This window comes from Anser brachyrhynchus (assembly GCF_964034855.1).
Source record: "Anser brachyrhynchus genome assembly, chromosome: 8".
In the NCBI taxonomy this organism is placed as follows: Eukaryota; Metazoa; Chordata; class Aves; order Anseriformes; family Anatidae; genus Anser; species Anser brachyrhynchus.
This window is the reverse complement of record NC_137702.1, coordinates 5,775,357-5,792,100: the sequence shown is the minus strand read 5'-3', so window position 1 is coordinate 5,792,100 and position 16,744 is coordinate 5,775,357. Positions and strand designations below refer to the sequence as shown.

The 16,744-nt window shown below is 41.3% G+C and overlaps 1 protein-coding gene across 10 annotated transcripts in view; it reads right to left on the bottom strand.

Annotated features, from left to right (window-relative positions):
• The window catches only part of GLIS1 (GLIS family zinc finger 1), a 192,659-nt gene that overhangs the window by 98,873 nt on the left and 77,042 nt on the right, over positions 1-16,744 (bottom strand). For all 10 annotated transcript variants that reach the window (XM_080603259.1, XM_080603258.1, XM_080603256.1 and 7 more), the window contains 2 exons: positions 7,344-7,542; positions 15-1,116 (listed from right to left, as the gene is read on the bottom strand). In XM_080603259.1, coding sequence (XP_080459385.1) covers positions 15-1,116; positions 7,344-7,542 — 1,301 coding nt within the window. The remainder of the gene's footprint in view (positions 1-14; positions 1,117-7,343; positions 7,543-16,744) is intronic.

Here is a 16,744-nt window from a genome sequence, read left to right as displayed (position 1 = left end):
AATTCCAGACTTACCATGCACTTGTTTGGTTTTTCTCCAGAATGAACCCTCATATGAATCAGCAGTTTGTAACGAGCATTGAAGGGTTTATATCGGCGGACACAGCCTGCCCAAAAGCAAGTGAAGTCCTCTCCTTTCCGCTGGTCAATGTGTGTCTTTTCTATGTGCCTGACCAGTTCGTCTTGTTGGTCGTAAGTGGCACTGCAGTCAATCCACCGACAGATCTGCTTGCCATTGCCGAGGTCCTGTTCATCCCCTTCGCTGGGCTGAAGGGATTTCGGAGACATAGAGGCGTGCAAGTGAGGCAGTGTCCCTTGAGTTTGGCTTAGCTGCTGGTGTAGGTGGTAAGGGGGAGGCAGCCCCTGATGATGTCGGAAAAGATCAGCAGCGGAGGAATAATCGTCAGCTGGTTCTTGTTTTAAGAAACTCACCTTCTGAGTGCTGTGGGAGGTGTTTTGATGAGGAATGCTACTGCCATTCATCATAAGGCTGAGACTTCCATTCTCCTCAACTTGCTGCATTTGTATCTGCTCACAGTCACCTCTGTCACATTCAGTGGAAATAGGTACAAGACATGCTGGAGGGGAGGGAATACTGCAAGGGTTTCCAGGCTGAGAGCAAGACTGGGGCCGAGAGGATTTTTGAGCACTGTGATGACTGATCTCCACGGGATGAGAGGAAATGCCAGCTGAATTAGTTCGCAGTCCATTCACACAGGTGACCAGTGACGTCTGTGATGTGCGGATGATAGCTGTAATGTCAATTCCTTCGGCTGAAGACGGCACAACAGAGATGCATCTCTTCTTCAGGTTGCTCGTTTGTAGCCTAGCCGAGTGCTGAGGGGTGCCAAGTGACAACGGACCCAGGGAGGAGCTATGTTCATTATTAAACAAGTAGGAAGAAAGTGAATTTGTAAAGCTATTATTCATTAGGTCTATTTCAGGATGCAGGCTACCGGAGGCTCTCAGCTCCATCCCCTCCGTAATCCTTCTATGCGTGGAAGCCTCAGACAGAACCTTATAATCACCGGGGCATTCTTGTTTAATGTGCTGAGCTGGGTGACTTCCATTCAGGCATGGAGCAGCAGAATCTACCGAGTCTTGAAACCTGGGTGACCTGTAATATAGTTTGCATTAAGCATCACGAACTACCACAGGATTTATCATTTTTGTACAAGACACAACATTTGTTAAGCCCCAAAGAATGGAAGCACTTGTTTTCTGCTGAACGTTGCTTGTCTAACGCAGCAATTACATCAAAAAATTCTGCAGCGCTTCCTCCACAACCCTTGTATAGGCAGCATCATTTTACATGGGATTAATTTTACACACTGAGCTATGCACAGAACAGACAGTCTCCCCTCTACTGCTACGGGCAGTTCATCAATCACAATCTAGGTTTTCAATGCATAATAGATTGGGCAAAACAATAGCTGAGAATGAAGTTTGAGAGCTTTGGGCATTTTCAAATTATTCAAATATCAGCATTTTCCTCAGAGCACACTGGGAAAATGCCTTGGCAATCTTAACATGAATAAAAAAAGGCTCGCTCCCGTGACGGAGATGCTGTGCTTCGCTAAATTAAAAAAGGTGCTCGATCAGTGGGGAAAAAAGGATTACAAATACAGAACAGCTCGCTTTCAACCAGTGGTCCAGAGCTGATGAGAAATCAGACAACTATTTACTTCTAACGGGTCTACAAAAGATAACTAGGAGAAGTCCACAACCAGTAGATTTAAACTGGCAGTCTATTGTATGTCCATTTCCATTTCTTGAAAATCTGCATGGGTCTGCAAATGATAAGAAGTGATTTTCTGCAGAATGATTTTCTATCTTTTTTTGATGTGTTCTGAATCCAATCACTCAGGAAGCATAAACCCCATGTTGACATTTCAGAAAAACTCTTAGGATAACATCTTCTAAGCAGCTAGCAATTGGTTTATGCCTTAACACAAAAAAAAAAATGTATCTTGGTGATAAACATTCACTGTGCATGACCCAATCGTGCGTTTTTCTTAGGACCAGTGTTTCTTTGTTATCTGAAAAGTGTAGTAAGGTTTAACTTGTGGCTTCAACACGCAGTGATCTGCCAGACCTAGAAGAGGAAAGTACATCTGTGTGCAAAAAAGCTGTACCTGAACCAATAAACCCCCCAGAGAGGTCCTCCATGGCACTTACACTGACATGTTCCATATAAATGAATTTTATGCTTTTTTGATGTTAGTGCCACAAAAGCTGAAGGAAACCTGGCCATTTGGCAACTTTTGTGTGTGACACCGTAGCTGACAAATCTGACACATTTTAAAGCATGAAGCACATATGCATAAAATACTGTGGACGTATCCATACATTAAACTGCAGAGCTGCTGAGTAAACAGCATTTATTTTATGGCTTAGATGATTTCACCTCTATTATTTCCATTAAACCACTACAAACATTAGAAGCTGAGACCATTTCTAACTCCTTCTTGGTAACAGCTCTCAAAGAACTGCCAGTTAGAAAATAAATAAAAACAACAACAAAAAGCTTCAAAAAGACTTCCTTCCCATGCAAATGAAGGGTGCAAAAAATGACACCAGTCTGAGGCACACAGCTGGTAGTGGTGCATCCACTGGTGACAGCTTCCTAAGCTACAACAGTTTGCAGCCAGTAGGGCTTGATGTAAAAAAACTTTAAGGACATGAGAGAAATGAAATTCCCCACCATTCATTGCTACAGAACAATCAGACCTTGCATTCTGCCACCAGAAGTTTAAAAAGACTACATTTAAAAATTTTAGAGGTTTCCATAATCCATTAGTTATAATTTCTCCCTTTAGGTTTGCACAGTTGGTCTCAGGGTAAACTTAAAGCACCTGGTTTTGCAGATGGTGAGTTTAAAAAAAACACATCAGTATTCATGCATTATTTTTTAACATTTACAGAACCATATGTCTGTAAAATATGTGGCATAAGCATAAGTAAAAACCTTTTATTGCACATGTTTGGAAAACCCTGCCTTGCTTGCTTGTAGCTTCACTGCTCAGTAGAAAGTGTGCTGTTTTAAACTCATTCTGAGAAAAGTTTTACAGCATACCATGCCAGACACAGTATTTCCTATTATTTAGTTTCTTCTGTACAAGAACTCTTCTAAATAATTCAGTTTGTGCCATAGCTTAGTGGTCCCAAAGCCTCAGGCTAAAGTAAACACAACACGTCTCTTACATCACGTAAAGCTAACCCAATCCTTACATTTCAGCCCGTGATAATTGGTGTCATACTATTAAGCTTTCTGTAAAGCTCCCATCCTGCCAGAAATCCATGTGAGGATTTCAAGCTAGAGTCAGTGCGGAGTACCTGCAGGATGGATACAAGCGTCCTTACCCTGAGACATACTACATTCTCCAAATTCCTAGCGACATCCATCTGCATTTCTAGCACAAGGTCTCGCTCAGAGTCAGGACTGTATTGTTGTGATGCTGCTACCATGCAAAACATGAAACAGTGAAAGAAGGCAGTTTTGAGGCCTTTTCCAATAAGGCATTGGAATACCTTATTTCACAAACAAAAGGGATGAAGGCACTGAATTTAAGCATCCTGTTAGCACAACCTTGCTCTGCCTACTTGATGGTAAGTGCAGGCTGCTTGTGCAGATCAGAAGCAAGTCTTTTCGGGGAGCTACAGCTTTCTCCTTAGCACTGTGTATTTAAACACGTGACATATTTTGTAATTGTTAACTCTGCCGGGAGCATCTGGCTTTGTTTCAATTTCCTGATGTTTAAGCGGTGAGGTACAGAACATCAAAGTTGCATGAATGCAAACTTTATGTATTCCTGGCAGAATTTTACCATCACCGGTCTAGGGAAAAGCCTGCAGGTTCCTCCCAGCCCTGGGGGTGGGGGACACAAACAAAACTGATGTGAGAGAGAGACAAGGTGTCTGGAACCCAATGTGCTTTGTGGCTCCTCTTCTACCTTATTATGGCACTATTTACTCCTGCAATGGCATCTTGCAGCCGGAGATCAGATTCCAGGTCTGGTACACACAGGCAATGCTGGCCTTAAGAATTTCATAATCTCTGGACAGTAGCCTAATATAAATGCGTATGAAACAAACAGCCAAGGCAAGAGGGAGAGGAACAGAGGATCGCACGACAGCACGAAGTGCACTGTGTGGGCATGTGGATTAGCTTGGGCGGCTCTGGGGGCTTCCAGATGAGTGGCCCTGGGAGGGAGCGGGATTGGAAGGAGAATTTGCCCCATGGACATCTCTTCACAGGGAGCATCTGTGTACTCTGCTCAGCATACAACAGCTGAACATAAGGCCTTCGTAGAGTAACAGCAGCCTCTCAGAGGATACTAAAACAGCGTTTCCAAAGAGACTCCCTTACGTGGTAATTGGAGCCAGAGCGTGAGGCCTGTAGCACCATGCCAGAAGTACTGCAGCTCCCAACTGCCCTCAGAGGAAAAGACAACTGTAACTGAGATCTCCAGATTATTTACAAAACAAACGTACATGCCTTCAGTTGCCACTGTAAATGTGCAATCAGTGATAACTGGCAGTTTTAAGGAGCTGGAGGGGATTGTTCTGCTGCACATCCAGGGACCCTGTGCAACACTATCTGACTGCTCCAGTGTCTTCCCTGGGTTTTATACGCTGGGCTCTGAGCACAGTGTGGGCGGGTTAGCGCTGGCTGATAATGGATTATCTGACAAAAGGCCAACATTTGCTGTGTGCTGACTCCAATTGTGGTGAAGAAGGTATTAGGACTTCTCCAGTCCCACACACATCGCATTCACAGATAGCATGTAGCAGCAATTATGTTGCACAACTTAAAAGCTATTAACTGAGTGGGAAAAAGGGGGCAGGAGGAAGAGGGATCGTGATTCTTGGATTAAGGCAGTCAACCCTAGAGTAATTTTTCTGATAGAAAGTAATTCAGGGAGAAGCTGAAGGGGACAACAAGTTTCAGTGCGCTGAGGGAAAAAGGACAAAGACAGTCATAACCCCAAGTCCTGAGGGAGATTTTGGATTGTTAGGGGAGGTGCTCTCTGGTTTGTCTGGGCTTTCTTTGGATGTTGCATATCCTAGAAATGCAGAGTGGTTCAAAGCTCAGTTTAGAGAGCTTGTTGGAATTTGTATCTTCCTTTGTTTCTATGCCTGTCACTAGAGCTGGACAGAACAACCAAACTGCACTGCCCTCCATATGCTCAGGTATCTGTCTGTTCCAGCCCTATCTCTCTCATATTTCAGATTTCAACCTTCCTTCTCTGAGGGAGGTGTAAATCTGGGGGGGGGCACAGAGCACCCCTGGCTCTCATTGACTTCACTGGAGCCCGATGGGCATTCGCCCCCACCTCAGCTATGATCACCTACTTCTGGTTCTTCAGGGAATGCCCATGCTTTTTGTTACTTGTTTGTCAGGAACCCTTAGCGTACCAAACACCATGAAGTCATCCCAGCTGCTGTCCACCTTCCCTCACATGCCAAGATTTTGGCTCTGTACCACACACGTGGTGAGTAGCACCAGGACGAAATTGGACATTGTGTCCAGGAGACCCACAGAGCACAGCTGGGCTTGGCATTACCTTGTACATCCCAGACAGACAAAAGTAGTACCAGCCAGGTGGACATACGAGTAGAGAAAGGCTGACAGGACACACCAACAACCCATAAAGGAATGGAAGGGACCTTCAAGATATTCTCTGAACGTTTCCAAACTGTTGCTTAGGAAGCAGCAGAGCCTCAAGGCTTTAGACCATGCTATAAAGCAAAGAGGACAGAACTAGGCCTGTCACCTGCCACTTTTCTCATGTTATGCAGCCAAAAATCCTTTATGTTGTTCTGGGAATCCTCTCTCAAATGGGGTCTGGAATGGGTTCATATTTCTGAGGGGGGGTACTGTGATCCACGGTATGCAGGTATCTGTCATTTCCTCACTATAAGTTTCACAAAAAGGTCTAAAAAGATCTAAGCAGAGTACTCTCTTTCTCCTTTTGTTTGCTCTTGCCCTAATTATCTTTGTTTCATAATTGTCCTCACTGACAGGATAAAAAAGGTTGGTAAGCGACAGTTCCACATTGATTCACAAGGCAGCTGGGAGGAAGCAGACTTGAATGAAGCTTCAACAGCATCTACAACTCTTTGCAGCGATAGCAGAATATTTTGTTATGTGGCACAGATACTACTTGTTCTTTTCAAACAAACAAACAAACAGCTCTTTCCACTTGCTTGCCATATTCTGTGCGCCTCCTCTTCCCGAAAACACAGATGTTCTACCCCACTAGTAAATGGAAAAGGGGAAATAAGACATAAATATGTACAATAAAATCAGAAACAGCCAGATTTCCAAGACCAAGCTATAGCCCGTATTTCCTCTTGCTGTGACTATGGAAATTTGGGCCTGATAGTTCCACGCAGAGTGCCAATTATTCCAAGTATCTAAGATAAAGGCTGCAACTTTATTGAGGTTTTTCTTTTCTACAGCTCTTCAAAAAGGTCAAGATTATTCTGTATTACATCCCCTGCCAAAAAGCATTGTAATTAAAATAGATGGACAGATTTTAATTTGTAGCAGGCTTCTATTCACAATGGATGTCTGTTTAGGGTACTTGTTTAAAATCTGGTAATGTTAAATTTGTAACAACAACAAAAAAATAATGGAGTCCTGTGTTTTCATATAATTAATTTATAGCAAATGTTTAAATAGAGATTCTGTTCATAGCATATCCAACTACAGTGTATATATCAAAACCAGAGACCAAATTTTCACATTACAGCCTTAAAAGCAAATACCAAGGATGTGGCTGTATGGGAACATTGAAAATACTTCATTAAAGGAAATGCTGTAGAAATAAAAGTGGCATTGGCTTCCTGTAGGTTTGATGGTGACATGCCAAATTGCCATATGGGAGACATTGGCTTGGGAGTAAGTATCATCCCTGCCTTCCAGGCTGCAAGTTGGAAACAGCATGGCATTGGTGTGGAGAGTGGAGGTACAGAGGAGGCAAGTCTGACCCTACTTAAGCCCCTGGCAAAACTCTCATTGACTTTTGAGCACGCTGGAAGAGCCCCCACAGAGAAGCTGTATTTAAACTTCAATGCAGGGGGGCTGCAGCTGCATATACAGTGACTCCTACTGGCATTGCTTTGGATGGTTGTCTGTGCACATGTCCATGTCCCTGCAGTGAGAACCTGCAAATGAGTAGCGTGGTTAAACGAGCATCCAAAGGACTTCCAAAATGAAGTAAAAGCCAAAAATACTCTTCCAAATATAGCACCCACGGATGCTACTCAAAAACAGTTACAAAAATGAAGCATTCCAGAAGAGCTAAGTATATCAACTGTCAAATCTTGCAGTAATACCTTATATCAGAGTGTGTCAAGTTCAGCTGACCAACATGAAGCAATCTCTCACAGGACAGTGGGTGGTCTCGCATGAGTGGGTTTCCTGTGTGGATGAATAGTCCTTGTCTGCAGACAGGTACTGAGCTACTTGTCATCTCCATGTCCATCATGTTCTTCTTCTCAGAGATCAAGTTACAATGATTGTAGCCACCATTAACTGTCAAAAAAAGAAGAAATTATCATAAGCCTTTGACTAAGAACACGCTATACTTACTACTACTGTGTGTGCTGATTTTGCAACTACTTGCAAAATTCCTGTAAGTGGCATGGCAGTGGAAATGAAAGGTTTCACAAGGAAGCAAAAATTAATTCCAAAGGAATCTGTGAATGATGACTGTTTATTTCTCATTTTAAGTTTTGTGGCTATGCATAATTTAACTCAAAAAAAAAAAAAAACTTAGTATGATAGCTTCCTTTCCTTTTGTGTATTTTTATGGCAGAATCTTGCCTTTGTTAGATTTTGTGGAGGGATGTTTCAGAGTCCCTTTATTTTCAGGGAGAGAAGCTCTCTGAAAACAGTGACGTAAGTCAAGTTTTTCTTTGCAGACAATTATCTCTGTGATTATGACTTTAGATGGGCATGTTTCTCCTTTACTGCCAGGTCAACAGTGTGAAAAAAAATGTAACTAATTTGGTTCAATGTATACATTTAACTGTATTTTCAATGTGAGCTGTTAGTTTAAACGCTACTATTACTACTAATAATAATAAATTCTGTTTTGGTGAATACTACGTTTCACTTGACTTGGAAAAACAGACTAAAGCTATAGCAATATTTTTCGAAGTATATATATAGCCACTAATGATAATTTAGTTGAAAAGAAAGGAAAAAGGGGAAACTAAGAACTTAGATTGTATCGGTCAAACACTAGCAAGAAGTAACTTAAACTGAGGATCTGACTTTTAGACAGCTGCAGTCAACTGAAATGAATCCCTCTGAGTAGCCATATGACTTACAGACACCCTGATCACAAACTACCTACTTTACACTGCTCTTGGGCCCAGCCCTTCTACTGAAGCCCGCGGTGGACCTGCCATTGGCAGAACAAATTCTGCCATTTCAACACTACAATTTTGGTATTTCCCAGAGATATAGGTATAATAATACATAGGTACACAGATACCACAGTATATAGCAAACGATATTTTCATGATATAAGAGTAGGTAAAATTCTACTCGTGAAGTTTTGCAATCGCTGCAGTTTTGTTCCATCGTTTTCGAAGTTCAGATCAGAGATCATGCTCATTTTTGGCGGTACTGCTCTGGCACAAACCCTCAAGAGCAGAGGTACCCTTAACACACATGAATCCCCATTTCTTCTACTTACAGTTGCTGTCCCTAAAGCTAACGAAAGGCAAGTGGGAGAGCTCGAGCTGTTGTGGTCCTCTGTAATGACAGTCAATGCATGCTTCGAAAGCAATGACAATGATATTCAGGTTCTTGGTGCGTATAAATGAGAAGAAACAGGTGACTAGGGAAGACTAGAAAAAGTCTCTGGTAACTGGAGAAATTGTGAAAGGGATCACAGCACAAAAGTCGATTCTCCTCCACTGGCTGGGCTCCACAGCTTCCCCATCGTGCTTCGCAGCACCATTGTAAAGGGAAGACCATGGCAGATGAAGACGTAGTCCAGGCAAGGATCCAGACCCATAGAAAAGAGTGGGTACATGTGACACCCAAATTACAAGTCTCCTGAGGCATTATTGTGACATTTCCAGAATAGAATTCGCTGGTTCCAGTGAAAAGTTTTCAGTGTTTGGCTGATGCATTGCATTTCTTGATCATTTATTTGTATGATTTTTTTTTTTTAAGCTAGAATCTTTAAAATTGGACAAACAATACGGGATTTTTCTTAACCATCTCCAGGCACAATACTAAGGTACATCATAAGTCTTAGAAAGCATAGGGCAGAGTTATATATATAAACAGACCACGTAAAATTTTTAGGAATAATACATAAGATTTTCATGTATTTAAATTATACAAAATGGACCATTAACCTTCTTCATGGTAATTAATACTTTGGTTATATCAGATTTATATTCAGAGACTGTGATATCCACTGATATTTATATCCAATGATACTCTGTGACTGCTCTAAAAAGCTCTGAAGGTACAAAGAAGCTGTACAGAAATGGAGCAACTTTTGGCCTGTGCAGAGCAGTCAGCTGTATTTGATGGGTTTGGACCAAAATGTTTAAGATCATATTGGATACCTTTCAGCTTATAGTGGGTGTTTGTGAGAAGTAGCTCTGCCCTGGATGTAATCATGACATAAATGATCATTATATCCTCTGGAGTCTACAGCTCCATGGGGCTTTATTCCTTTCCTATTCTGGCTTATTCCTACCACAATTTAACTCATTTCAATGGTAATATCTACCTTAGCAAGACGGTACAGACAGACTTGTGGCTGTTAATTTGGATTTATGAATCACATCTAAAGGGTATCCAAATACACTGCTGAACACTGGTGAAAGAAGCTCTATACAATTTTAAAGGCCGCACCACCAAGAGACGTTGGTAAATCAGTCATACCTACAATATCCAGGCCACAGTTCCTCACTTTTTCCACCAGTAATATTACCTGGAATATATGCAAACTGCATCTTCCCTCCAAAATACCATGGACGCTTTAAAAAGGTTTTAGATTTATACTGGATCTGTAATGAAAGGAATTTCTTTTTTTTTTTTTTTTTCATTCCCCATTTATACATCTGAAATTCATTAGGGCTTTCTAAATATGCATTTTATCAATTTTATCATGTTATCAAGACAAGGAAACCTGACGCTTTCACTCAAAATTCAGCAATACCAACTGTAGCACACGCTGATACCAATTTGTGTGAAGATGGAGATTTCCTAGAATAACATGGACATTATTCCCATGCTGTCAAAAATGAGTATCTTCTCTTGTAACTGTCAAATCAGAAAATACATTTTCTCCCTGCAAAGGAACAGAACAGCCATGCTAAATCTGTGAAATTCTGTGTGTTTCAGACAATCTGCCACAGATTTGCCTTCACAAAGTCCCTCACAGATTTGTTAACCAGAGCTAAAAATTTCTTGCACAACAGTGCCTTGTGTGAAGTCACACTTGCATCCGAACACCTCTGAAATATGCCCACCGCATGGCAATCGGAACAATGATGGTCAAGTAGCAGCACCTTTGTCTCACCTTTTTTTCTCTTTCCACACAGCAAGCCACGACAAGGACTGTGAGATGTCTCTGAACACAGACAACTGGAGTCTACATTCAAATGTTGGGAGAGCAAATTCATTGCCTCCGGAGAAAAAAAAAAAAAAAAAAAAGGAAAAAAATGTCTGGTTTACACCAGTGTAACTGAGAAGAGAATCTGGCCCTTTGACAACTGGCTTTTTTATGCAATATTAATATCACTGGCTGGCATAACACAAGATTTAAGCATTTTCCATGTCTGGAACTAGATCTCCTCTTTCACTGGTATCGAGGGGCCTTTAACCTACATACTGTAACTTACCAATACCAGATGAAAAGAGCACACTCCCTGCCTTACACCAGAGCGTTCACTCTGCTTTCAGTAGAACCATAGCTATTTCATAAATCCATATAAAAAACTAATCCTAATTTACAGAGAGTAAATCTAATAAAAGCAGAATGGTTTCCAGAAGGATCTCATGGAAGTGGAATCCATCAAGGTAACTTTTGTCTTTCTCTTTTGCTGTCCGGCAGCTTTGATTTATATCTTTACATTTAAACACTCACACAGGGAACAGAAGAGGTTGATGCAGAAGTGTGCAAAGGCTGCAATCAGGCAATTCCTTCCATATGAGTAATCAGGTTAGTTCAGCTTTGGATATCTCGCTGCTTTCGTTCTGGGGTAACTAACTTTGGGGGAGCGTTTCCTTGATTTATGCCAGATTAAGACTTGGGAGAATTGGTCCCACGGACTGTGACAGGGCTACACACCTCAGGAAGGACCGCTCACAACTGGTCGGGATCTGCAGAGTCAGCCTGGTGTCTCTTGCTAGGGGCACATTCTCCTAGGGGAGAACAGCACCTCGTCACACGAAGGGAAACCTGTCTGTGTAACAATGAGATCAACGTTAAAAATGACCCTGCTAAGGGGCAATAGCTCTTCTTCCCTGGGAGCATCTCGTTTACTGTTCAGGAAGGCTTCCCTCTCAGTGACAAAATTAGCTATTGTGGTTGCAGATAGATAAGAGCAAGAGCTTATCAAAAGGGTAATTGTTCGACAATAAACACATGTTGCAATGCTTTGGAGTTTACCTAATTAAGGCCAATGAACAAATAACTGAAATGATATATAATTGAAATGACTCACATTCGAAATAGAGATAGATTTGAAATATTTGCCTAACATACTTAGATATCCCCAGAGCATTGTGGGTTTTGTGGTGAAGACCAAACTAGGTCATTTGCCTTTTTTTTTTTCTTACTGCTTCATTCTCTTTAATTACTTCTTTTTTTAAAAGATTTTGCCATTCTCGGTTTTGTTTGGATGCGATGTCCAAAATTTACCACGACAACACTGAGAAATGGAACGCTGTTCCTGGCAGCTGGAGGAGTCACATGGGGCCAGTGAAAGACCAAATGGTGCCACATTTTCTCCAACAAGTGAAAATCATCCACGCTGGAAGAGGCCATCTATCAGAGCCCTCCAAGAGAAAATTATTAACCCAGAAGGTGCCAACGCAGAAAAAACAGGTATTGTAGAGAAGGCCTGTACGGATATTCAGCATCCCATTACGCCCAAGTAGTGCTGAATAATCTTTATTACCGCACGGCTGGAGTGACTGCCGCAACTCCTACAGTCAGTAATTTACGAATGTTAAAATTGATGCTTAGCATCATGCTACCTGCTGGAAGGCTCTAACAAACTAAACATTTCAAAACACAGAATCTTCAAAATGATTCATGAAAATGCAGCATTTTTGAAATCAAAAAAAAAAAAATCAACATTTTCCCAAAGGTTTTTATGCCTATTATGCCTTGTGAAACACATGGTTTCTCCTTCAGTTCCAGTGAAATACAGTCACAATGGATAGGAATTTGGGCACACATTTTTATACTGTGGACACAGCTTAAGAGAAGGAAAACCACTTCAGAAGCATGTTGGTATGACTAGCCATGTATGACAGGCTACTTAAGTAGGCCTTACCCAAATGAAATAGTTATTTTCACTTAGATCTTCAAGCTTGTAATGAGATAACCCAAATACAAACTTCCAGATCTTGGTCTGGAGACCCAAAGCTGGGATGGTCAGATCTTTTACTGAATTCTTTGCAGTCACTTGCACCGTCTGGTACGCAACAAACCTCTAGGTATTTGGGCCTCTAATGACTAGAAAGGGAAAGTTCTGCACTTTCAGAGACATTTTTGATGACTTACAATTCAATACAAAACTTCTAATAACATTTGATTTGAGTGTTTTGGTTTCATCTCTGTGTGATAGCAGTACTGTACACCACTAGATCTCTTTTTTGGGTTTGAAAAAGGCAAGAAACCCCTTAGAGCTGAATAGTCCCAGACCACGGTGCCAAGGTGCAGAATTCCCTCCTTGCTCTACAAACTATCCGAGTCTTCTGTAACGCACAGCTAGCAAACACAGGATCTGAACATGGTGCTGAGGAAGCTACTGCATCGAGAGGGATTATCAAACAAAATCAACACTACACAGAAGAGCTACTAAAAATGTTCACGTGCAGTTGTGCAGTTCTTAAGCCCATTGGTAAGCCCATGGGGTTGAACATATGGGCTTTCAATACGGCCACCTGGAACACACGGTTCCTTTGGTTCTTTTAGATAGTCAAAGGAAGTTAACAACTCTCTCCCCGTGGCATCAAGCGAGAGACCTCCGAGTCCCTTTTGCTGCTGTTTGTCCTCACCTGGACTGAAGTGGTTAACAATGACAGCACTGAATTCACTGAATTTTCACTGCCACATACAAAAGAGTTCGTATCTCATCAAGATGAACGGAGCCACTCACACCACATTCCAGGGTCACCCCAGGTCGGTTACATTCTGTTCCCATTTTAAGGCCTGTTTCATACAGCTGGCAGAGGCTTGGCTTTACTTTTTTATAATACCTGTACAATATCTCCAAAAAAAATGCAGTATGTGAGAACCAACAGGTTCTTTAGTACAGAGCAAACCACACCGTACAGTGAGAGTCAAGTGGAGAATCAAATTGTCCTACATTTGTGTATCACAACAGAGGTGACAGCTATTTGAAAATAGCTACAGGGATTCCTATTTGAAAATATATATGGGTGATATTAATCTATAAACGGGTACGGTTAAAACCGACAGCATTCAATAAAAAAGAAGGATCTCTTTCTTCCAAGTCTTTTTGAATCATCCTGTATAATCCTATAACAGAAATACCTTACCTTCACATTGATGTATGAGTGAAGACAGAAGGACTAAGAAAACTCTTGTAAACTAAAACAAACCAGTTAGTGAAATAAATTGTAGAATATCAATCTTAAAAACTTGTGATAGATTAATGTAACCCATGTGTGTCTTTTTAGTAAAATCTGGACCCTAAGTGTTGGCTACATCTATATTTGTTATTTCATGTTCAATTTATTTTTCAAACAAGTTATTTGGATTGCTTTTTATTTCTGTTCTGTGGATTTTTTTTTCTGCAGACTACACACGGTATTTTAAAAGAGTGAATGAGTAGGGTTGGCATCACTGAATAAAGAAGCATGGTTAATTTTATATCAGTTGAATTTAAGTCAAAAATGTTTCAATAGTTTAGAGATCTGTAACCTCTTCGTCTCTGAGCATGCAGATAGATATGGCTCCCATATTTGACTTTTTCATGATATTTTAAAGACAGTTTAAAGACATAATTTAAAGAGAGTCCAACAGAGGCAGGCAAAGAATGCCTTAACAGTACATTACATGCAATAGATTGCATAGGTTTGCAATGTTACAGGGTTTAGATTTCCAACAAAGACCTTCACAACACTTTTTGAAGTCTGAGAGCATGGCTGAGATTCAGGAGAACACATGCCATGTGCTTAGGTTCCAGTGACTTCACAGCCTTAGCTGATGTTCTGTGTCAGGCTCTAGATGGCTAAGAATATAACCATTTTAGGCAACGGTGCATAGATCGTCAGAGAAGTAAAATTACTGCCTGCTATCACAGTGACTGTTTCACTGCACTCGGGCTTGGAACTCAACATTCTTGGCTTCCCATTTGGATTTCAGACCTCTAAATTACGTCCCCCAACAGAGCTGAGAGCAGACTGAAAATGACCATTGCACTTCTTTGTGGCAATCAGGACAAAACCCTTCCCAGCCTGATGAAACACAGGGCTTGTCGTTACATTCATTGTTACGGAGTTTCCTCGTCTTGGAATTACCTTTTGCCTGTTGCCAGGCAATCCGAAAAATATTGTTCTCAGCACATCTGGCCTTTTTTGTGGTCAGTTATCCTTCCTCACAGCTTGGGTTTTAGTAACAGGGGGAAAAGACATTAAAATAAATGTTTTAGGAAAATATTAAGCTCAACAAACATTATTTTAATTAAAAAGGAAATCCTAAAACCTGCCTAATGGGCACTTGGAGAATATAAGCTCAATGTAATGAAATACGATGTATTTCTTTTTTTCCTTTTTAAGAAGACTGTGTATGGAATAGATTTAATTCTCAGTATTTCTAATAGATAGGGTATATCATTATAGTTTTCTTTGCTCTGCCAAACACACGAGAACAGGGGTGCCTCTGCTGCCTTATGAATAAACATGTTTGAAGGAGACACAAATACAGCCCTTGGCCCCATTCTCTGTTCCCACTTCTCCACTCACCTCTATTTCCCTTTCATTTCGAAGCTCAGTTTGAAACCTTCAGTTCCACCACTGTCTTTAACCTTCTCCATCCTGTGCCTCGCCTTCCACTACACCTTCCATGATGCCACAGATGCAACAGACAGCTGCTGTGCTGTGCGACGCTGGTGCTATCAAACCCATTTTACTATTTAGATGCACAAGCTTCAACCCCAGCTGAAGCTGGTCACACTACCCAGGTATCAGACAGTTGTATTTTTTTTTCTATGCAAGCAACACACATAGCACACACAAGCTGCTGTCAGTCTACCTGGTTTAAACTCATTGCTCTCGTGGATCAGGCTGATTGACAACCCATGCTCCCAGAGATCAGCTGAACCAGGACAAATCAATTCATACCTTGTGAATAAATGCCACTGAGCATCCTGATGTAAGGTAGAAGACAACTCTACATCATTTAGGGTTATGTATACCTGCTCCTTGTCCCCTTTGTTTTTTTTGTTGCTCTAGATGGACACCACCAGGGTTTTCTCAGCAGCCTGTAGGTTAAAAGAACTCCAGAGTGACTTTTTCAACACACAAGTTCACACATTTTCTGATGTGGGTGCTTGCATTGTTCCTACTGTAAACATGTTTTCATCATTGATTACATGACTCCATTGAAGAGACAGGATCTTTCCATACATGCACAGTTTGAAAAAACCTATTCCTTTTGTTTTTGTTTTTGTTTTTTCTCCAAGTCATCTAATTCACTAATAGCCAAAGCATGCCTCCTATGAGCTGCATGTGGGTTATTGCTTTCCCATTTACTTATTAAACTCTGAACTTTTAAACTCCCAGACCTCCACTCCCCTATATTTTACTTAGTCCATTTAGTCTCTCTTTTCCATGGAAGTTCTAGCCAGCAGACCATGTAAAGGCTCCACAGGGGCTTGTGCTCTCCCAAACATTTGAAACACAAGGATGTGCAGGGAATGAAAGCTGGGGTTTTTGCCATATGGCACCTTGCATGTGTCTTGTGTAAACATATATGTCTCTATGTCCCAAGAAGGAATTTTATGTCTGCCTAGCTCAGCATGCACTCTATATATTAAAAAGGAAAAAACCTACCACCCGTACTTCCAGCTGAGCACAACAAGAATTAGTTCCATCAAGATGTTGGGCTGAAAGATTTAGAAGCCTGGAAGTGTCACCAAGTCAGTAAAAGCCACAGAAGCTAACTTCTGCAAGGACAAAATCCATGTAGACATGCAGGCTTATGCAGAAACTTTAAACAAAAGAGGATGCTGGTAACCAAAAAGCATTTTGTTCTTTTCAATGCAAGCTAGACAGAGGAAAAGGACTGGTGGGAAGGGCATGCACAGCATCCAGTTTTAGGGATCTAATTCTGAAGCATGTATTTGGAGGCTACTCTACTTATAGTCAAAGGAGGCAGAAAATGACTCATAGTAGGAATCAAAATGAATTGGGAGTCTAGGAAGAACTGTCCACGTTGGGCGCTAAAGCTGTGTCACAGCAATACTCCCACACACAAAGGGAAGACAACGGCGGGAGCTAG